The sequence below is a fragment of the Leptidea sinapis genome, chromosome 36 (genome assembly GCF_905404315.1).
Source record: "Leptidea sinapis chromosome 36, ilLepSina1.1, whole genome shotgun sequence".
NCBI lineage: Eukaryota > Metazoa > Arthropoda > Insecta > Lepidoptera > Pieridae > Leptidea > Leptidea sinapis.
In genome coordinates, this window is record NC_066300.1 from 7031884 (window position 1) to 7055643 (window position 23760).

General features: G+C 35.5%; 1 protein-coding gene across 1 annotated transcript; it reads left to right on the forward strand.

Moving 5' to 3' along the window:
- The first annotated feature begins 10424 nt into the window (after positions 1–10424).
- LOC126975548 (uncharacterized) lies at positions 10425–19782 on the forward strand. Its single transcript, XM_050823477.1, has 2 exons — positions 10425–12247; positions 19727–19782. The coding sequence occupies exons 1-2, from the start codon at positions 10459–10461 to the stop codon at positions 19780–19782; spliced, it is 1845 nt and encodes a 614-aa protein (XP_050679434.1). The 5' UTR covers positions 10425–10458.
- The last annotated feature ends 3978 nt before the right edge of the window (positions 19783–23760 follow it).

Genomic DNA, 23760 nt, shown 5'->3' on the forward strand with positions numbered 1-23760 from the left:
ATCTTGCAACTCTATTGCGTATTTGTGGATGGAATAGATTAAAATCTCGATACAAAGATAGGTGGTGATCGTAGACGGGTGAAAATCTAGAATAGAATAGAATATCATAGAATTTTTTAATGTTGTATCTAAAAAAAAATAAAAATTATCTAAAAATTCAAGTGGCGGTAAATTCAATTAGAAAATTTTTTTTTGACATTCGTAAGTGTCATTACGGTAACCTAAATGAATAAAGTGATGTTGATTTGATTTGATTTGAATATATATAAAGTGGTGGTAAATGGTAATAAGTATAACTTTGACATTCATATGTGTCATTTCTTTGAATTAAATGAATAGCGTGATTTTAATTTAGAAAATGCAACGAATTATTTTGAGTTATCTTAAATTAATCTTATTATTAAACAACTGTTATTTAGTTTATTGGAGTTTACTCCTTAAGAATCGATTTTCATATAAGGTGCGTATGAGAAAAATATGGAGAGTAAAACCTACTCATCAAATGGGATAGTAACGTTTTTGGTGTGCATCATTTCTCGCGCACCTATCACTTTTCAGTTGTGTGTGTGTGTATATATATACATGTGTGTAGCCACGATACACAGAATACTGCGTGATAGCTTACGCATGTAGTATAATATACCTATTAGGCTGTGCCAAAATGTAACTTCCTTGATGGACCTTTTAAAATTGGAATTTTGAGTTCCGCTTTTAACAGGAGTTGTGTTTGGGAATTTCCTGACACATTTTGAGCGTTAAGGATTTATTTGACTTTTTAATTAATACGCTATTATTAGCTTCTGTTGTTTGTCTGTTTGTAACCGATTCCATTGGACTTGATTTTATTTAGTACCTGTTCAAAGACAGTCGTTCTTGAGGATTAAACTGCAGTCGTGCGTCGGAGCTGACACACACACTTTTAGAGAATAATAGATGTTCCTTAATTGAAACACATGTTAAGTATGTCGGGAGCAGCGAGGCATCATGGCGCACCGCTTCGTAACTAGGCTGTGAAGTTCAGGCGCCAGGAATGTTCACTTCAGTGACGTCATTATTATTTGAGGTCACTGTTGGGTTTCAAAGCGAAACCAAATCTAAATTAAGGATTGAAACGAAGCTACCTAAATTTAATCACATCATTAAAGGTAATACAATTACTGATTTATCTACATTAATATTATAAAGCGGTAATATTTATATTATTGTTTGTAATGAAAAAGTAGGCCCAAAAACTTCTTGAATGATTTTAATTCTCTCACTGGTTTATTAAACTATTAGCTGACCCGACAGACGTTGTCCTATTCATAATAAATAAAATACTGTTTTCTATCAATTTATCAATAATATTTCATAACATCAAGAATTATTTCGTAAAATATGCTCCCTGTTGCTAAAGTAAAAATGTTTCACAGCAGAATTATCAAGCGATGCGTCAATAAATTGTCTGATAAAAAAAATTCCAACAATTCATATTGGAAAAAAAATATTTATAAATATAAACTATTCTATATCTCAAATTGGACAAAATTGAACACTCAATGAAATAATCCCCAATAGATTTCGTTCAATAGTTTAGAAGTTCACTGGAAGCAAACATCAGGACACTTATTGGATTTATATATATTAAAGGGAATTTGAATGTATATTTTTATATTTTGATTTATTACAGCACTTTATAATTATTTAAAAGATTTAAACGACGATAAAGTTACTCAAATTATTTAAATTAAAAAAATTGGTGCTGTTGATTACATGCCCTTAATCAATTCCTCGCTCATGGCTGCAAAGAAGCTTCACAAGTAGTCAGAAAAGGTCAGCATTTTAATCACTTGAGGGGGGGGGGGGGGGGATGTTATCAAGGAGTCACAAAGTTTCATTTTAAGACAAGAAGTACAGGCATTTAAGAATGTACCGTTGACTTTTTTTTTAATGATAATAAGGGACGAGACGAGCAGGACGTTCAGCTGATGGTAATTGATACGCCATGCCCATTACATGCAGTGCCGCTCAGGATTCTCAAGAAACCCAAAAATACTGAGCAGCACTACAATTGCGCGCGTCACCTTGAGACATAAGATGTTAAGCCTCATTTTCCCAGTAATTTCACTAGCTACGGCGCCCTTCAGACCGAAACGCAGTAGTGCTTACACATTACTGTTCACGGCAGAAATAAGCACCGTTGTGGTACCCATAATCTAGCCGGCTTCCTGTGCAAAGGAGCCTCCCACTGGTAATTTATAGCAAGACTGCTGCAAAAATAATACTTAAAACGTTCACTATTAAGCTTATAAATAAGCATACAAAACTGGTATTGGTTCTGAGTACATCGAAATCTTAATTAATGTCAGCAGTTAAATCTTCCCATTCCTTTGAGGGTTGAACTCATACCCGTGAGGGAGATATCGTACAGTTGAATAACTGGCAAAAGGTCAAGACACTTAATACCGGATGCTTCTTGTAATTAATTTGTCTCTTTGTAACTAATATAATAAGACTGTAAGACTTTGTGATACAACGATATCTCGACCGTGAAGCAGTAATGTGTAAGCATTATTGTGTTTTAGTCTGAATGGCGCCGTAGCTAGTGACATTACTAGGCAAATGAGACTTAACATCTTAAGGTGATGAGGTAATTTTTGATCCTGAGCGACACTGCATTGTAACGGGCAGGGTGTATCAATAACAATCAACGGAACGTCTTCGGAACGGAAAAACATCAAAAAGATATACTCAGTACTGAGTATATTCGTTTTCTTTCTCGAACTTTCCTGAAGCGATGGTAAATATACAAATGTATAACTGTTATATTCAATTTTAATCCATACTAATTTATTCACCAGTGGGAGGCTCCTTTGCACAGGATGCCGGCTAGATTATGGGTACCACAACGGCGCCTATTTCTGCCGTGAAGCAGTGTGTAAGCATTACTGTGTTTCGGTCTGATGAGCGCTTTAGCTAGTGAAATTACGGGGCAAATGAGACTTAACATCTCATGTCTCAAGGTGACAACGCAGTTGTAGAGTCGCTCAAAATTTTTGGGTGTTTCAAGAATCCTGAGTGGCACTACATTGTCATGGTCAGGACGAATCAATTACCATCAGCTAAGCGTCCTGCTCGTCTCGCCCCTTATTATGATAAAAAAAGAAAAAAAATATCAACCTATTTAAAAGCTTGATAAATATTAATGTTAAAAGACTTGTTAGTTAATCCTTCAAAGTGGACCATATTACAATCCATCTGTAACTAGAAATATACAGACTTTTTTTATGAAAATAGGGGTCGAGATGGGCAGGACGTTCAGCTGATGGTAATTCTTCTGCAGGATTCTTGAAATACCCAAAAATTCTGAGCGGCACTACAACTGCGCTCGTCACCTTGAGACATATGGTATACATATCAAGTCTCATATGCCCAGACATCTAGAAATCTAGCAGATTCCACAGGTTGTAACTACATTGCATAGTAAATTTTATGTTTTTTTGCTATTTTACGTTCATTGATCGTATTTAAAATTGATCGCTTACAACTTTTTTTAATTTTACATCAGTTAAAACAGTATTGCTACCAGCGATATGAAAACAAAAGGCACTATGGTCGAGAAGAAGCGGTGATGCAAGAAACTCTGGAACATCTGGACCATCTTTCAGGCAAAGGTATTAATATCCAAAAAAGCTACTTCAATCAATCCACTGACAGTCATGCAGCACCGTTAGTTCTAGATGCAGACTTGACAATATCAGAATTCGTCCAAAATTGCAGTGAGTGCCTAAACACTTTGCTCTTAATAGTGATTTTCATTATTATAACACTAGAAATAAGGGATTGCGTGTTACTCATTCTAGTTGGCTTCATCAGATACATAATAGCTTTAACGGTAGATGTATACACTTTTATAATAAAGTCCCAGCCACTGTTCAGGCATTATCTACAAATAAATTTAAATGTTTTATAAAAAAATGGCTGTGTCGTAAATCCTATTACTCCACTGCTGAATATCTAAATGATCGAACAGCCAGGGACTAGATTTTGATTATTTTATAGCGATAGAAATGACTGTACAATATCGTATATTTTTATTGAAAAGAGCGCAAAAAAAGAATACTGGGAGAGTTTCTTGCACCGCTTCTTCTCGCTCAGAGCGCCATTTGTTTCCGAAGCGGTAGTAGTATCTAGTAGTTATTAAAAATGACATCAAAAATAATTCTAATGGAATCAATTTTGAGAAAATAAATGCCTATATGCCTTTAACATGGCCTTAACATGCTGCTGCAATCATAGGCAATGAAATAGCCGATGAGCTCACAAGAGCTGGATGTTGTTCGAAACCTATATGTGGACTGCCTAGGAGCTATATTCAATACACCCTGAAACACCGATGTCAAAAAGAAGAACTTAAATGCTGATAATTGACAGGTTTAAGCCATTTTAAAGCTGATTGACACGGGTATTGTTAAACCTAAATAAACACCTCAGTTTGGACGAAATTAGAAAATGGAAAACTTGTAGATTTTGTCTTGAAGCTGATGATACGCCTGTGGGTCTCCTCTGTTATTGTCGCCCTCTAATCCGTAAACGTAACATCATTCTTGAAAGATACACTTTGTTTGCAAGTGATTGCAATTGTGGCGTCAATAATATACTGCAGTTAGTAAATGCTGCAGGGCTTGATGACGAGCAATTGTATGTGTTACGAACACATTAGTTCAATCTAGGACGCGGTATCTCTCTAAAAATATTAATAACTAGCTCACCTGGCAAACGTTGTTTCTCCATATAAATTATTTTTAGAGTTAAACCGTTTCTTGGACATTGCAACATTGTTTTATTTTTCTAAAATAAACGTAGCCTAATTTACTCCTTATAACATCAGCTACCTGCCGATAAAAGTCCCGTCAAAATCGGTCTAGCCATTTCAGACAGAGAGACAAAAATTGTAAAAAATGTTATTTTGGTGTATATGTGTACCTATGTATATATTCATATACATGTAGTAAAAAATGGTTATTTCAATATTACAAACAGACACTCCAATTTTATTTATATGTATAAATAATACATCCACCTCGAAGGTTCGTTACGCATCCTTGATCTAGAGATCTAGATGCTATGTGTATAGGTGGTATTATTTTTACTTTTCCCCTCTAATTAAAAAAAAAACTCTCACAGATGTATTTTTTTTTTCGCGCTCTTTTAAAAATAGTAATCAAACTTATCTGATCAAACGATCACAATGATAATCATAATCAATTTCAAGGCCGTCTGATCATTTAGATATTCTGCATTTGAGTAAAAAGAAGGTGAGCCCGCTTTTAATGAAACTTTTAAATTTATTTATTGATAAAGTCTTAGCAACGGCTGGGACTGAATAAGTAACAAGCAATTCCTTATTTCCAGTATTGTAACAATGAATATTACCTTTCTCTGTAATAAAGTGTCCATTTTTGTTTGTAGCACTGGTGTTGCTAGAGTTTTACCTCCTTTTCATAATGGTCCGCTAACTTAAAACAGCCGCTAAGGAGTGTTTTTTCTCATTCTGAGTTGGGTTAATAGAAGAAGACAGAGTGAGAATTAGCAATGCCTTAAGTTAGTAAACTATTATCAATAAGGGGGTTAATATAGAGCAAGCCGATACAGCGTTTCTAGTTAACCCTGACGAAAAAGAAAATTTCAAAAAATTTATGTCTGCATGTGCCAATAGAACTCCTAAGCATTTGAATCTAATTTGAAGTTCTTGTTTGAAGCTTATAGACTGCGATGGCTTTTAGCTATAATAAGTATTGGTCGAGTCTTCCAGACTTAACTTAATTAAATATTATTTAAGTGAAGAGAGACATACATATGACAGTCAAAGTTTTCTTATGGTTTTACTTCAGCATGTAGAATTAAAATTCGTTGCATTTTAATAAAGCGGTTGGGTTAAACTTTTTTAAGATACATATAGTTATAGTTTTATATATTTAACCGATTTCAAAAAAGGAGGAGTTCTCAATTCGTCGGTATGTGATTTTTATGTTTGTTACTTTACAGAACTTTCGACTGGGTGAACCGATTTTGATCATTCTTTTTTATTTGAGAGCACGGACGAGTATTTAAGAAGGACTCCATGTCAGCTTCCATAACAGTGAAGCACTAAAACAAGCCGGTAAACGTGTAAATACATAGCCCCACGCACACACTTACACGAATACAAGCCGATCGGCCGCCATTCTGAGAATTGCCATAGTCTGTGACAGATCAGTTTGCGTCGACATAAAATATTTTAAAAATGCCGTCATGTTTTGTGAAATTGTGTATTAACAATACTATAAAAGTATTTGTGGCCATATATGATTATTTAGGGGAGAAAAAATTGTGTAACTGGTATACCCCGTAACCGCACACACAATTGCATAAAGGTGCTTCACTTAGCGTAATATCACGGCGCGGAGTCCGTCCTGTTTTACTCGTCCGTGTTTGAGAGATGGTGTTTTACCTGTGGTCCCATTGTAATTACACAATTAAATTATATACTATTGTTTTGGAATAGTATTTCTTAAGTAGCTTTTTCTTTTGTAATTAGTTTTTTTTTCATACATTTTTATAACTTATCCTAACTTAATTCTTACAATATCCCATAAAAAAATGTGGAGCGCTTCTAAGCACAAATTAATTCCAAAATTTAACTGAACTTATTACATAATAAAATAGGTTGATTGAGTGTCTTAGGGGCTGACTCTTATTGAAATTACCCTTCGCTCACAGCTTCAATATGGATTTCAGCGCAATTTTCTAGTTGGTGGCAAAAATGCTTGATGAATTTTGCAAGTCATTCTTTGTGAGACGCGTAGTCTTCTATACGTCACCCACTAATAGATAAGTGAGTTTTTTGGGAATTACTTCTTCATAAAACGTGAAGATATTTAATATATTTCTATAAAGACATGTGCATTTTATCAAGCCCCTTTTTCTATACTATAATCCAAGATTTTAAGTACCTAGTGGGAGGCTCCTTTGCACAGGATGCCGGCTGGATTATGGGTACCACAATGGCATCTATTTCTGCCGTGAAGCAGTAATGTGTAAGCATTACTGTGTTTCGGTCTGAAGGGCGCCGTAGCTAGTGAAATTACTGGGCAAATGAGACTTAACATCTTATGTCTCAAGGTGACAAGCGCAGTTGTATTGCCGCTCAGAATTTCTGGGGTTTTTCAAGAATCCTGAGCGGCACTGCATTGTAATGGGCATGGCGTATAAATTACTATCAGCTAAACGACCTGCTCGTCTCGTCCCTTACTTTCATATAAAAAAAAACGCGGGTTCTTTATTTTGCTCTTATTTACTTTTAACTGCATACATAAACTGTACATTAATTTGTACCTTTTTAATTTATTTAGTTTTCTTTTATACGATTATTTTGTTGGTATGTCACTCTTCATGGCTAAAACAGGATAACCTAGTTTTTGGGGATGTTCATGGGTGGTTGTCTCACCAATTTCCATTAAGTGAGTCTTTTGCCCGTTTGCTCCGTCTTGAATAAAAAAGTGTTATATAACTTTTTTAATAATTTTTTAGAGTTTACTCCTTAAGAATCGATTTTCATATAAGGCGCCCGGTATGAGAAAAATATGGAGAGTAAAACCTATTCATCAAATGGGATAGTAACATTTTTGGTGCGCATCATTTCTCGCGTACCTATTGGTTGCGCGGAATATATGTATTTATATTATATATATTTATTTCTTATTATCCTACTCCTCCTTCAGTATCCTCTTTACCGCTTCTATATTCCATTTCCTAATGGCAGCGTACAAGGCCACAGAGATGGCGCTAGTGGTTCGCAAAAGCCTTCAAATCCGCTAATTACGCGAAGTGATTCGAAGGACGATCATTATTGCTTTCGAAGTGCCGCTGAGTGACACCGCTGCGCCGCCGCACGCATTATATTGAGATTCGCGCAATCACCGCACTAACTTTATAAATTAATTAAATACCTGTGTATGTGTCAAGTTTTAGTCATAGTGTTTCCTACTTGGAGATCAGCTGGAGACAGAACGAGCTCATCAAACAAGGTAGGTACGTTGCCTTCCTTCCGCCATATTACAATATAATCCTAATTTAAGTATATAGTTATTTCCTACCTCCTTAATTTGAACCAGCGCATACAGTCCACTAAATTCCGCAACACCATTTTTTTTCTGGTCCTGAATCGACCCGGATCGTTACTTTATTAAATACTTAAATTCTCAAATGTAATAGGTTAATATATTGTTCGCGAGTGATCGGTATTTTAACCTACATAGTTGTTGAAACCCGCTATAATCGAATACTTAATTCGCTTCTCGTTTCGTAGGAATATAATCCGCTTTAATACAATAGGTATTTAATTCGCTTCTCGCTTAGTAAATATTTAACCCGCTTAATGTAAAAAGTATTAATTAAGACATCGTTTTCGTCTTAATATAACCGCATTGTCGAAGTAGGTATAAAGTCTCGCCACACGCTGTGAAATACCTACCTACACTCCGCTTCAACAAATAATTCTTTAATATTAAGTTTAAATCATAGCTAAGACACCTGTAGGCTTGGCCTGTAGGTAATTATATTGTCGTAATGTTCTTATCGCTAAGCAATCTACGATTGTTGAATGCATGACCAGTCTAGTACTGACCCGTAGCTTCGTATAGATATGCGACGTCGATAGATCATCTGTAAGTGGTCATTCGTTCTGACTTATACTGTAGGTACTTAGTTAACATTGAATATTAGTTAACGAGTTATGATAGATTGCTCATCCTTTATTGATTGATTTATAGTGTTTACTAAATTGTATTAAACTTTAATATTATTTAGTTTGTTCACTTACGCATTTGTATACATATATATACTTACAAATTTAAAATGGCTAGTGAAAATAAATTGTTGCTTTTACACGCTAAGAAGAATGTAATGTTTTCTCGAGTTCAACAATTAGCAGAGAGGGCTAAGGATTTATCAGCACAATCCGCGAAAGAATGTTTTTTAGCTGATATTGAAACCGTAGATCGTTTGCGATTGGATTTCGAGAACATTTTAGATGAAATTAATTTATTGGAAATGACTATAAACCCCAAGTACACAATTAACATACAACCATTGTGTGCTTTCGAAGATTTGTATAGTCGTGTCAAGCATACCGCGAGAATTATTTCATCGGAAATGCAAGACTTGTCGACAGTGTGTCGCGATCGCCCAAAATTACCGCCTATTCAGTTGTGTCAGTTTAATGGTGATGTTAAAAATTGGCCACTATTTTACTCTGCTTTCAAAAACACTGTCCATGATAACCGCACTCTCACTGACTCCGAGAAATTACATTACTTGTTAGGTAGATTAGATTCAAAAGTACTATCGGTGTTTGCTGGTGTGTCAGCCACTGCCGAGAATTATGGCATTATTCTACAAACTTTAATAGACAAATACGAAGACAAGCGTTCGCTCGCTTCCGCTTATTTAGATCAAATATTCGCATTTAAACCTTTAACTTCTGTTAGTATTACAGGTCTTGAACAATTTCTTGATAAGTTCGCTACTTCTGTTTCGGCGTTAAATAACTTGAAGTTCAATCAACTCGCTGATTTTATATTTTTGTATACCGCATTGAAGAGACTCGATCCGGAGACCGCCCGCGCTTTCGAGGTACAACATCGTGGATCTGAAATTCCATCGTTTGAAAGCTTAGTTTCATTTGTTCGCGATCACGCTAAAATATTGCAGCGCACTTCAAACAGTGATTCATTAATTAAGAATCGCTCGCGTAGCGATGCGACTGTAAAACAAAATAAGACTACTCACACATATGTCAATACTAGTGATTCCTCATCGCGCGCTTGTTCACTGTGTAAGTCGTACCATGAACAATTGTACAAATGTACTAAGTTTCAAGAGATGAACCCCACGGAGCGATTTAAATTCGTAAAATTAAATTCTTTGTGTATAAACTGCTTGAGTTCACGTCACCTCGCTTTGAAATGTAACTCTGGATCGCTCTGTCGCAAGTGTCAAGGAAGACACCACACGCTGTTGCATTTCGAAACTAATCGTTATGTAGCTCCCGCGAAAGTCAGCCACACAGCGTCATCGTCATCAAACTTAGGCGTCGACCAATCGAACACACAACGCTCCAACGCTAAAGATGTGACATTGTGCACTTTTTTGAATAGTGTTCATTCCGCTCCGCGTACTCATAGTACAGTATTATTAGCTACCGCACGCGTCGTTGTATTTGACTCTCATGGCAGGGAACATAGTGCTCGCGCTTTACTCGATAGTGCTTCACAAAGCAATTTTATTAGTCGCAGTTTGTGTCAACGATTGGGTTTGAAACCAAACCAGAAGCCCAGGTGTTCCGTAGTCAAGGGAATTGGAGGTCTTACTAAATCGATAGACAGTTCAGTCGTGATAAAATTCTTTTCCAGGTTCAATCTAGGTGTATGCTTCGATATGAACTCATTCGTAGTAGATAAGGTAACTGAACGCTTACCTACCGTGTCGGTTAATAATTTAGCCTTAATTAATTTTAATAATTTACCTCTGGCTGACGATAGTTACTCTATTCCAGGAGACATTGATTTGCTAGTTGGAGCTTCAGTCTTTCCTCACCTTCTTTTGTCCCACAAGGTTCAAGGTCAGCCTGATTCCCCTTCACCCGTCGCTCTAGAAACAGTTCTAGGTTATGTCATCGTCGGTTCTGCCCCTGCTTGTATTGATAATTGCTTGTCAGTATCGAATTGTTGCTCAGAAGATCCGCTTGATGCTGCCGTGCGGAAATTTTGGCAGATAGAAGAGATAGATGCTCCGCATCCAATGTGCCCAGATGACGCGGCATGTGAAGAAATTTATAGTAAAACTACTACCCGCCAGGCAGACGGTCGTTACGAAGTCGCACTACCATTCAAAGGAGATGTTTTGTCATTAGGGGATTCACTGCAAAAGGCAACAACGCGCTTCTATTGCTTAGAACGTAAAATGTTATCTTCGCCTAAGCTCAAGGAAGCTTACGATAGTGTCATACTCGAGTATTTAGAAAAGGGGTATATTTCGCCAGTACTTCCAGATACGGACGCAACACAGAGCTTACGGTCGTATACCATTTCGCATCATGGAGTTATAAGAGAGGACAAGGTTACGTCAAGGTTACGCGTTGTCTTAGACGCTAGTGCTAAAACTACTACACAAGTATCTCTCAATGATATTTTATACAGTGGTAAGAATCTTCAAGGAAACATATTTAATATTATGGTCAATTTCCGCCTATACCGCATCGCTTTTTCCGCTGACATACGTCAAATGTTCCTTTGTATTGGGATTCGGCCATGTGATCGCAGATTTCAACGTATTTTATATCGCTTTTCCCCGCAAGAACCTTTGAAGACATATGAATTCAACCGCGTTTGCTTCGGATTAACGTCTAGTCCATTCCACGCACTTCGTACTGTTAAGCAGCTACTTTCGGACGAAGGTGCGTCTTTCCCGCGAGCAAAGGAGACTGTCGATACAGGTTTATATACAGATGACTTTGTGTATAGTGTCGATAGTGATGAAGAAGCTATTAGTACCGCAGCCGAAGTAATTGCTCTTTTTAAGGCAGGCCAGTTTGATCTCGTAAAATGGACATGCAACTCACAAAGGGTTTTAGACTCCATTCCGCCGTCTCATCGTCTCTCTTCAGTTAAGGAGTTCGATGATTCTGAACCACATAAAGTACTAGGCTTATGTTGGTCTCCCGCTACAGACTGCTTTGGTCTTAAAATTAGTACACCCGCAGAGTCTTGTACAAAGCGCACTATTTTGTCTTGTGTTGCTAGAATATGGGACGTTATGGGTTTCGTAGCTCCTGTAGTCCTATACGCAAAACTTCTCATTAAACAACTTTGGTTATGTGAATGTGATTGGGATGACATACCACCTGAACATATTCTCCAACAGTGGTATCGTTTCAAAGAGGAACTTCCTTTACTTAGCAAAATAAAGATTCCACGGCATGTAGGCATCTTTGCTGGTGACATTATAAACATAGTGGGATTTGCAGATGCAAGTGAAAAGGCCTATGGTGGCGTAGTTTACTTCCACGTTAGAGATAGTGTCGGTCTGCGTGAGAATGAATTTCATTTGATAATTGCTAAATCGAAAGTTTCGCCTCGTAAAGTCATATCACTCGCACGTTTAGAGCTTTGTGCAATCCTTGTATTAAGTAACTTGATTACCAAGGTAATGGAAGCTTGCAATAATCGCATAAATATTCATAGAATCTTCGCATTTTCGGACTCAACGGTTGCCTTGTGTTGGGTGCATTCTTCGCCCCATCGTTGGGATACCTTCGTGGCTAATCGTGTAACTAAAATACAAAATGACCTTCCCGTGAATACATTTTATCATGTATCAGGTATTGATAATCCCGCTGATTGCTTATCTAGAGGGCTCACCCCCGCACAAATAATCGATCATCCGCTTTGGTTCTGTGGTCCCGAATGGGTTAAATTGAATCCAGATCATTGGCCAGTTATCGCTTTTAACCCATCGACAGTGTCGCATCCACCTGAAGAAAGGAATCATGTTCATGTCACCGCTGAATTTATGGAAGAAAACTTGATCGTGTCGCTTGCAGATCGCTTTTCATCTTGGTCAAAGCTTCTACGCTGTGTAGTTTTTATATGTCGTTTTGCAAAGTTATTACCGCTTCGTGAAGCTATCGTTGCGTCAGATTTAAATTACGCTGAAAATTTAATATGGCGTCAAGTTCAACGCGCTCACTTCCCTAACGAAATAGCTAACTTACAGAAAGGAAAATGTTGTAGTCCGGCGTTTCAACGCCTCAAACCATTTACACAGGATAAACTCATTAGAGTCGGAGGTCGTTTAAGGAATTCTGATCTAAGTTTTGACAATAAGCACCCTATCATACTTCCGCGAAAGGGTCACATTGTAAACCTTTTAGTTGACTACAATCATAAGTTGAACTGCCACGCGGGCCCGGATCTTTTGATGTCTATACTACGCCAAAGATATTGGATTCTATCCGCTCGTAATTTGATTCGTAGTCGGGTGCACAAATGTTTACCCTGCTTTCGACTCAATGCTAAGTCGAGTTTTCCAGAAATGGCAGATCACCGCTCTTGTCGAGTTACGCCAGCTGTTAAGCCTTTTGTACATACGGGAACGGATTACGCAGGCCCTTTTAAGGTGACTATGTCACGCGGTCGTGGAATTCGTCCAACCAAGGCATACGTGTGCCTTTTCGTATGCTTAACCACTCGCGCAGTGCACATCGAATGTGCTACTGATTTAAGCACCGCCAGTTTTCTCGCGGCTTTTAAACGATTTTTATCACGCCGTGGTTTTGTTTCGCGTCTTTATTCTGATAATGGAGGAAACTACGTGTGTGCTAAACGTGTTCTTTCAGAATTACACGACTTTTTAATGTCAAAACATTTCAAGACTGAATTTGGTCATGTTTTAGCTGAGCATCGCATCCACTGGTCATTAAATGTCCCAACTGCCGGTCACTTTGGTGGTAACTGGGAAACCAATATTAAGAGCCTAAAAACTCACTTATATCGTGTAGTAGGCGACCAAATTTTAACGTTAGAAGAGTTTAGCACTGTACTTACCCAAATCGAGGCAGTAATGAACTCTAGGCCTTTGTGTCGCACGCTATCTAATGATCCTTCAGAACCGCTCGCGTTAACACCGGCTCACTTTTTAACGCTTACGCCTCTAAATTACCTACCGGCTAGAGAAATAGAGGAAGGGCCGTTACATTTGCTTTCGAGACAAGATTTAATTGATAAGCTTGTTCAGTCTTTCTGGAAGCGATGGAAATCTGACTACTTACATACCCTTCAAATGCGAAGCAAATGGAACAAGCCAACCAACCCTATCGAGGTAGGTGATGTCGTAATTATAAAGGTTGATAACGCACCGCCGCTTCACTGGCCATTAGGGCTAGTCGAGGAAGTATTTCCTGGATCAAACAATGTTACTCGAATTGTTCGCGTGCGCACTGCTATAGGTTCATATTTGCGTCCTGTAGTACGTCTTTGTCCTCTACCTAAATAATTTTGTTACTTTCGCTTAGTTTAGGATTAGGTTAAGATTTCGATTACTTTTGTTCGCATAATAGTTTTTGAAGGCAAGGCTTCAAGCCCGGGGGGAATGGTTGCGCGGAATATATGTATTTATATTATATATATTTATTTCTTATTATCCTACTCCTCCTTCAGTATCCTCTTTACCGCTTCTATATTCCATTTCCTAATGGCAGCGTACAAGGCCACAGAGATGGCGCTAGTGGTTCGCAAAAGCCTTCAAATCCGCTAATTACGCGAAGTGAATCGAAGGACGATCATTATTGCTTTCGAAGTGCCGATGAGCGACACCGCTGCGCCGCCGCACGCATTATATTGAGATTCGCGCAATCACCGCACTAACTTTATAAATTAATTAAATACCTGTGTATGTGTCAAGTTTTAGTCATAGTGTTTCCTACTTGGAGATCAGCTGGAGACAGAACGAGCTCATCAAACAAGGTTGCCTTCCTTCCGCCATATTACAATATAATCCTAATTTAAGTATATAGTTATTTCCTACCTCCTTAATTTGAACCAGCGCATACAGTCCACTAAATTCCGCAACACCACCTATCACTTTTCAGTTGTGTGTGTGTGTGTGTGTTTGTGTGTGTATATATCCTCAATGAATAAAGTGATGTTGATTTGATTTGATTTGAATATATATAAAGTGGTGGTAAATGGTAATAAGTATAACTTTGACATTCATAAGTGTCATTTCTTTGATTTAAATGAATAGTGTGATATTGATTTAGAAAATTCATTGAATTATTTTGAGTTATCTTGAATTAATTTAATTATTAAACAACTGCTTTTTAGTCTATTGGAGTTTACTCCTTAAGAATCGATTTTCATAAAAGGCGCCCGGTATGAGAAAAATATGGAGAGTAATACCTACTCATCAAATGGGATAGTAACGTGTTTCGTGTGCATCATTTCTCGCGCACCTATCACTTTTCAGTTGTGTGCGTGTGTGTGTTTATGTGTATGTGTGTGTGTGTGTGTGTGTGTGTGTGTGTGTGTGTGTGTGTGTGTGTGTAGCCACCATACGCAGTATAATGCGTGACAGCATGTAGTACCTATTCTATACCAATTAGGGTGTGCCAAAATGTAACTTCCTTGATGGACTTTTTAAAATTGAAATTTTGAGTTCCGCTTTTAAGAGGAGTTGTTTTTGGTTTGGGCATTTCCCGACACATTTTGAGCGTTAAGGATTTATTTGACTTTTAAATTAATACGCTTTTTTAGCTTCTGCTGTGTCTGTTTGTAACCGACTCCATTGGACTTGATTTTATTTAGTACCTGATCAATGACAACCGTTCTTGAGGATTAGACTACAGTCGTGCGTCGGAGCTGACACACACACTTTTTTTTATAAGTTAATAATCTTTGAACCAATTGGAATTGAAATTAAAATACCAGTGTCCTTAATATGTGGTAATCATTATGTTACGTTTGTACATCAAAGTAATGTATGTAAATGAAACATTATTTATTTCTCCGGTAGTACAGTAATATTTCATACTTTAACACGAAGAGTTTTTTTTAATAATACGATATTTAAAAGGATTCTTATTACTTATACACCATTTCTTGAAATAGAATTGTAACAACTTAGTTATATGAATGAAAATATTTGATTTAATGATAATACTTATATTCGCAATAAGTTAAGTAATTATAAATATCACAATAATTATAACAGTTTTTCAGACTTGTTTTCATTGTGCGATAATTGTTAAAATTGGTTTTTAATCATTTCTGTTTATTTCTATATTGTTTATTAAATAAAATGTATCTGCTAATGAAGTTGCGAGATATTCCCAATACAAGTGTCCAAGTTTCAACCACTAAAAATGTATATGTAATCTTTGAAATAAACGAAATTTATTTATTATTTATCTATACTATAATATTATAAAGCTGCAGTGTTTGTTTGTTTGTTTGTTTGAACGCGCTAATCTCTGGTACTACTGGTCCGATTTGAATGATTCTTTCAGTGTTGGGTAGTCCATTTATCGAGGAAGGCTATAGGCATGTTTTTTTTTTCAAACTTAGGGATCCGTAATAAAATTGCTATTTTGTAACACAAGGTGTAAAATCGAAAACCTATTTTTGCGTGCGCTAAACTGATGTACAGGCTATAATATAGGCAATATTTGATTACTTATAAACCTTTAATATAAACTATCGCGTGAATTATACTTTATATGGCAAACGTTTGCCGGGTCAGCTAATTAAATATAAATAATATTCGATTTCCAACCGAGAAATTTTCGATAAATGATACGCTATTGATAAAAAAGGCTCACAATTTTTTATTCAGGTTAATTTATTTGAAAAAAGTTGTTCGAGACGCGTGTAGGTTGTTCATTATTTATGACAAACTCGTTTGCCATTTTATTTGTATAATACCACCTCAAGCGTAACGACTAATATTTTTATAATGTACTATTGGATTTCTTAGTAGCGAATTATTCTCATCTAATGGTGGGTCTGTGACAGATATTAATCAAAATCGCATAATCTATGAGAGTAAAAGTTACAGAGGCAAATAATCCAAAAAGGAAAAATATTCTGTTACGAATTAAGAGTGTAATAAACAATCTATGACTCTACATGTTTATAAATAACCAGTGGACCCGACAGAAGTGGTCCTGTACACACGTCTTAAATTTGAAAAATTGGTCCAGCCGTTTAGAAGGTAGTTCAATCACACAACAATCTCAAATTCACTGAAACACCCAAAAAAATCATTAAAATCGGTCCAGCCGTTTAGGAGGAGTTCGGTTACAACAGACGTATAAAATAAATATATATATTAAGAGTAGCCATTCCCGCCCGCTTCACTGTATACACGTCTTAAAGGAGAATGGTACTTTTGGGCCTGATGGTTAACAAGTTGAAATATACTTTAAAAAAAACGGTATATTTTTCTGATGTAAAATACAAAAAACTAGCTCATTTTGCAATCTACAAACCGATTAAAATATAATCGAATGAATATTTAATCGATTAAAATAACATTAAGATCCAGTTGTTTTATTTAAATAATATTAGTTAGGTGCATAGTTTATGTGCGAATGACTATATTATTATGAATAAAATATATTATTTTCTAAGGAAAAAACAGAACTGAGCAATTATTTTATCATCAATAAATCGATCAATAAATCGATTTACATAAAAAATCGATACTAGCGAAATCCTTGTTCGTCGACGCTAACTTCACTTTGACAATGACAGTCTGACAGATCATTTCGTTTCTTCGTCATTGTCACTTCGTTCCTTGTTGTATCGTTGAGACTTGAGTTACCGACTTGTTAAGAGCAAATAAAACTATTTTGTAATTTAGGTGTACTATATTATATCTAATTACCAATTGTCTTATATTATAATGCAAAACAATGTCGTTACAGTAGTAAACCTACTATAGATCAGCTGTCAATATATAGCCTAAAACATACCTAACCTTATTTTTATATCTTCGATTACTCAGCTCCTAGATTGACAAATCTTGCAAAATTTTCAATTATGGATTATTTAAATTTTATCTTTTAAATTATGCTACTTTCATCTTGTTATCACCTGGGCCCAGGAATGTATGGAAGCGTTTCAATCTCCTTTAGAAAATCGGTTCAGCCGTTAGGAGGAACTAACATACATCTGTTCTTGACAAACGACAGCGATTTTTTACAGGAATATAGAGTTTGTCTCGCTTATTGGACTGATTTTTGAGAAAATGTCGGGTCTCCATATAGTATGACGGCAGTATCAGCAAAGAGGATGTAAATACTACGTAATAAGAGGCGGGAAAAAAAAAATTATTTCAGTATGAAACGTGCAGTCACTTGACATAAGTTTGAAATAGTAGTAAGAGTCTACTTCGTCGCCAATCGCATAACTTACAGTATTACGATTGGCGACGCGGACAAATAAATTGAAATACGACTTTTGAATCTTCTAGTATCCGATTACTTATATATTAAAATACTTTTTAAAGGATTAAAATGCGTGTAATTATTATATTTTTTTTTTCTAAAATGTTACATTTAAATTGAATTATACATTTTTCATCAAGGCTTTTTCATATCTCATTTTCAGGGGGACAACATCTGGAAATTTAAATGCGTAACACTCGCATTAATCAAAGAAAAAATTATGAATATATATTTTAATTTAGTACAATGCTGTTGCAAAATTACATCAATATTTTTTTAAATTTTCATGACTACTATTTTGGATTCTCCACCCTCAAAATTGAAATACACAAAAAATAAGTCTAAATATAAAATGAATAGCTCCAGCAAGGGATCTATCACAGATAGTTAGATAAAAATAGGAAAGATGGTTAACTTAACTAGATCTTAAGAAAAAACCAATCAACAAACTCAAATTGTGTAAAAAGAGAAATGGAACAAATAAAAAGATTATTATTATTATAAACAATAATAAGATCAGCGAAGTCTTTGTGATGGAGTTCTTGTTTCTTGGGGTTTGAATTGCTTAAATAGAACATTTACAGACTCACTCCTTGTCTGTCTGTCTCGTCTATTCCTCTTTACCATCGTCTTTATTGCCCTCAGTTTGTTTTTAGTTATCAGCGCCAGTTTTGTTATCTTTTTTCTTATAATTTTTGTTCCTTATACTTTTTGTTTTATTAAGGTTTATCGTCCATCGGCAGCAAATTGCATATTGTACCGTTCAATTACTTTTTATGTTTTTGGTTTATCATTTTATTTCAAATCTTTGTCTAGTTCAATTGTCGTGAAATTATTAAAGTTATCATTAATGTCTCTCATTCAACAGACAAATTCGAAGATGAATAGGGAGTCACTGATCAAATTATGGACCGCAATAATTCATCCCAAATAGAAGTTACAAAAATAAAACATCTATATATTATTAACAGAAATAAATTATGCCAAATAATCTTATCAGCTGATATCAGTTTGGAGTGAAATCTATAAAGGGCACTCATCTTATGTATAAATATCAGCTTTTATCTCATTGTCATGATATGGAACGAAATTTATGTTATTTCACATATTATAATCTTTTTGTCTTGGTTCGTCTTATTTTGTCGTTATAGAATATGTTATTCATTAAGTTCTGTATAGTAATCTATACAAAAAATATTTTTATTTTAAATTTGTGAACGGAATGTTTAATATATTTACTGCACAAATTTATGTTAAGTATTTAGAAATTTACCTTGTCGTACCTTCCCCGATCAGATTGAAGGGAATTGAAGAAAGAAAAGGGAAAAAAAAGAAAGGTCAAGTAAAACAAGAATAAGAAAGCTTAGGTAAATAATAATATAATAATTATAATATTGACACACTATAACACAAATTAATTTGCCCCAAACTAGGCATAGCATAAAGTAATTAAAAAACAGTTAAATTAAAATAAATCATCCATAAGATAGTTAATAAGGGTAGAAAAAGCCAAGCAATGGTGTTAGGACCATGGCAAATGGAGGATCTGTTACACTTGTCTACCTCTCTTGGAGACAAAATGATAGTGGTTGCTTTTATGGGAATAATTTAATTGAAACTGATAAATGAAATCATAACGGTTAAAAAATACAATAAGACACAATATAGATGCTTTTCACATAAGACGTGTAATCGGTACAGTGCTTCGTAACAAGCAGTGGTTCGACGACCCCAAAAGGCCAATAGAAACCGAGTAACCGTCCATCTACAGAAGGTCCAACAGTGATGTTGGGATCTTCCACGTCTACGTCTAAAGCAAAGTCGGTAACCGATCACTCTGCATGATCTGTGGTACGTAAGCTCATTTAAGTAAGTACATTTGGAGAGGTGGGCGTTGTAATCGCCGAGAATAAAGATCAGTGGGAATCTGCTACAACACGGAATCTGTAGCCATTTGAATGTGCTCGAGGAGCCAGTCAGTCGTCCCGCTATGGGACCTATACAGACATTCGTCGATTTGCGGATAGAATGATCAAGCGTCGAAAACAGACATCTATCAGCCCGTAGTATAAAGAAGTGCTCCAGTTTATATCCCAGGTTGGAGAGGTTAGGTGTATCAGCCAGAAAGGATATCTGTCAAAAAGAGCAATGCCGGCTTCACCTTCTCCAGATGGAAGTGGACGGCATTTAGATTAAATCGAAGCCCCTTGATTTTGAACCTCTTGCTCTATTTGCCTCGAGTCAGTACAGTTTTTCCCCTCCGGAGTACGTAGTGCAGCCCGGGCCTCCGCTATTAACTACAAGTCCTAATTTTGGACGTCTAGGGATGTATTCTCCAGGACTGCTTAGTCTGGTACCGTCTTGGATTTTTCTTCTTAATCAATGCTGTCATTGGTGTCTTGGTACGCCTCAATAGCCCACAGATCAAACCAAACACAGCGGCGTAGCCGCTATTTCACGTCGGTTTTAAGTGGGCGAGTACTTCTCCGAGCGTCGGCGCCCATTTCGGTTCTGCCACTGACACTATCACAAGTCACAACAACCACTCATAAATTTAAATATTAGTTGAGTTTAGAAACAAAGACGCACAATGTGTCACCCATTTTTCATAATCTTATGTATCTTGTTTTGTTTTAAGATTAGATTCAAGGATTTTTTTAAGTATTCGTTCGGAACAATGGTGCTGACGTTACTGCCGACCATTTACAAAACAGTAAAACATAATTAATTACCAACACCCAACTAAACGCGATTGTTTCCACCGTGTGGAGTTTGTTTACTGCCGTTATAAAATATATTATAGTATGTTTAGTGTTTTCGGTATGTATACATAGTTTAGTTCTTTTTGCATACATTTTACATTTCTAAATTATTTTAGAGCTAATTTGGGTTTACATAAATAAAAATCTATTATATTCTATTACAACAGTCAAGTTATGCTAGTTAATACTATTAACCGACTTCAAAAAAGGAGGAAGTTCTCAATTCGTCGGTATGTTTATTTTTTTATGTTTGTTAACTCAAAACTTTCGACTGGGTGAACCGTTTTTGATATTTATTTTTTTATTTGAAAGCTGTTGCTTCCCGTGTGGTCCATTGTAATTTGGTCGAGATCTGACCATGGCATCCATGAGAAAACCATAAAAGTCTTAAATTTGCTATACATACGTATAGCAAAGTGGATGATAAATTTACGAATAACTCAATATCGTGCCAACCGATTTCAATGATTCTTTTTTTATTGAAAAGCAAAGATAGTTTGGATAGGTTCTGAATACGGAATCCATGGCAAAATAACGCAACTCTTCAATTAATCGCTTATGTTCATTGCTGCATTAAAAAAATTAATATATCTATACATATTTAGACAAATTCTTAGTTAGTGTACTTAAAATTCACTAAAAATCAAAAACAAAAAAACATTAACAAAAACACAACCAAATTCAAAAACACTATTTCAAAACAATAAATATAATATGCACTAAAAAGTATTAAAATAATTGCGTATTTTTATATTATCTAATTAATAAATCTAATTTCTGTTATTGTAATTTTTGGAGTCGATGTCATCCAAGATAGGTTTGTTACTACATACATAGTTATAGGTGAGATGTGCTTGAGTCGTGAGGAGGCGAGAGGCGAGAGCGGGTCGCGGCGGAAGGACACCGATTCCAAAAATAACAATAATCGTAACTAGAATTGGATTAATTAATTAGATTGTATAAAAATACTCAATTATTTTAATACATTTTAAGGCATATTATATCTATTGTTTTGGAATAGTGTTTTTGAAGTTGGGTGTGTTTTTGTTAAAAAAATTTTTTAAACTTTATGATTGAATAATAAGCAGATGCATTGAATATAGCCTGAAATTTAGAATAATCTCAAAATATTCTACAAATTGTCGAATTACACCATCATGTCCTTGTTGAATTACAGGACTGGTTCTATAGAACCGATAAATATAGTAAAAGAAAAGTAATAAATTAAATATTGGCTTTAAATGCATTTATTCTATTAAAATTCTTAATGATTCCTTTTGAATGCTTCTTGATGTCAATAATTGAACTACTACCGTTTCAGAATACATTCATTCCATTCCATTCTTCGAGGACATTTGGATTCTGACAACAATACATGATTTCAAACTCCAAATATTTAAATTTTCTATTTCTATGTGTTCCTAGTTCCTACTACCAAACTTTGGAAACAATAATTCCTTCCGCATTAGCTGGTCGGTATATTTGATATTCCTTAAAATGGTGCATGTAAGGTACTAGGAAATTAAGAATGTTTGAAACAAAACAAAGGATTAGATATGAGAAAACAATAATATTCAATGAAAATTTCACATTTGTTTGTTATGATTTATAGTTCGATAGGGCTCAGTTAAGGCCACTTCATGGAGAATTTCTCTCTCAACTCTGTACAGGATAGGGCAAAACATGTAACCATGTGTGCTGTAAGGCTGCCTGAAACTTCGGGGATCCGTACTTTGTAATCTTAATACTCTAAGCGATGCGTAAAGACATCGTTTCATTTTGTGTCTTCTGCCGCATTAATCACGAGTACCTTCAAAGGTACCTTTGTCATTTTATTTTAAAGTCTGGTCTTGCAAGTGAAATTGTGCGGCGTTAATTACATATATTACTCATTTCATCACCATTCCAATGATGGCTCATTGCGATATGGTCAAGATAAAGTAAATTGCCATGGGTTATGTTACGTTGCGACTATATCTATTTTACATCAACAAGACAGGCAGAGAGCTAATAATTATTTTAGTTTATTGATAAGGTTTTGCTCAAAGTAATAAAATGTATATGAACACTAGCGAGCTTTGGGTCGATCCATTCCAATAAAATCTAAGCGAAAAGTTGAAATCACCAATTGATGGACATATATCTCTTTCTTTTGGGGTGATTTTGATAGGGGTTACTCAGAACAAAAGTTATAAAAGAGATGTCCAGGCACCCGTACAGATTTGACAAGTGACCCCAGGTCGCGCACGAACGTCTGTAAGAGGATAAGTTTTGCAATAAATAAGAAACCAAGGGCAGTCCATGAAGCCTATGGTAAAACCTAAACATATTATTGCATTGGTAAAAGAACTTTTAGGTACTCGTATTCAACTTCTTTAGTGATCATTTAGACAGTTCATGGCACCACAAAATAGCGTGATTCCTGCCAGCCTATATCTGAAATACCTTCAAGCTTTTTTAATACTTGATAAATATATAAGGATCTACGTAGCACCATGACCGCTCTAAATCAAAATAATTATAAAAATGTTTGTCAAAGACCGCTCTATCGTGTTTAATGTTATGATGCTAAATTTAATTAAATACAATATCAAATGCTTTTGTCAAATCTAAGGTTCGTTTATTTCGTGCTGTCCTTCAAATTATAATTTCATAATTTACTTCAAGCAGAATGTAGTATTTTAGGTATAAATTTATATTTGTAATTATTTATTTGCATGGTAATATTTGCGTGTCACTTTTTTCGTTATAATTAAGGTTTAAGAAAAGAAAAATGACAAATTAAGAAAGCTATTCCCGTATAAACGAAATGGATACACTATGAAGTTCGAACGACAGGTATTTGTCTAAGCGTGGATTTTTTTTTAAAAGCTAAAGATAGTTACTCTAAATCTCCAATGATCCTATATGACATAAGCTTAGAATATAAATACAGATAAACTATGAAAGTTATATTAAATGCACACTCTCTTT

Coding starts and splice junctions, on each gene's coding strand:
- LOC126975548 (XM_050823477.1), top strand. CDS start 10,459: ATGAACTCATTCGTAGTAGATAAGGTAACTGAACGCTTACCTACCGTG. Junction 12,248..19,726: donor AATGGAAGCTTGCAATAATC/GCATAAATATTC, acceptor TAATCGGTACAG/TGCTTCGTAACAAGCAGTGG.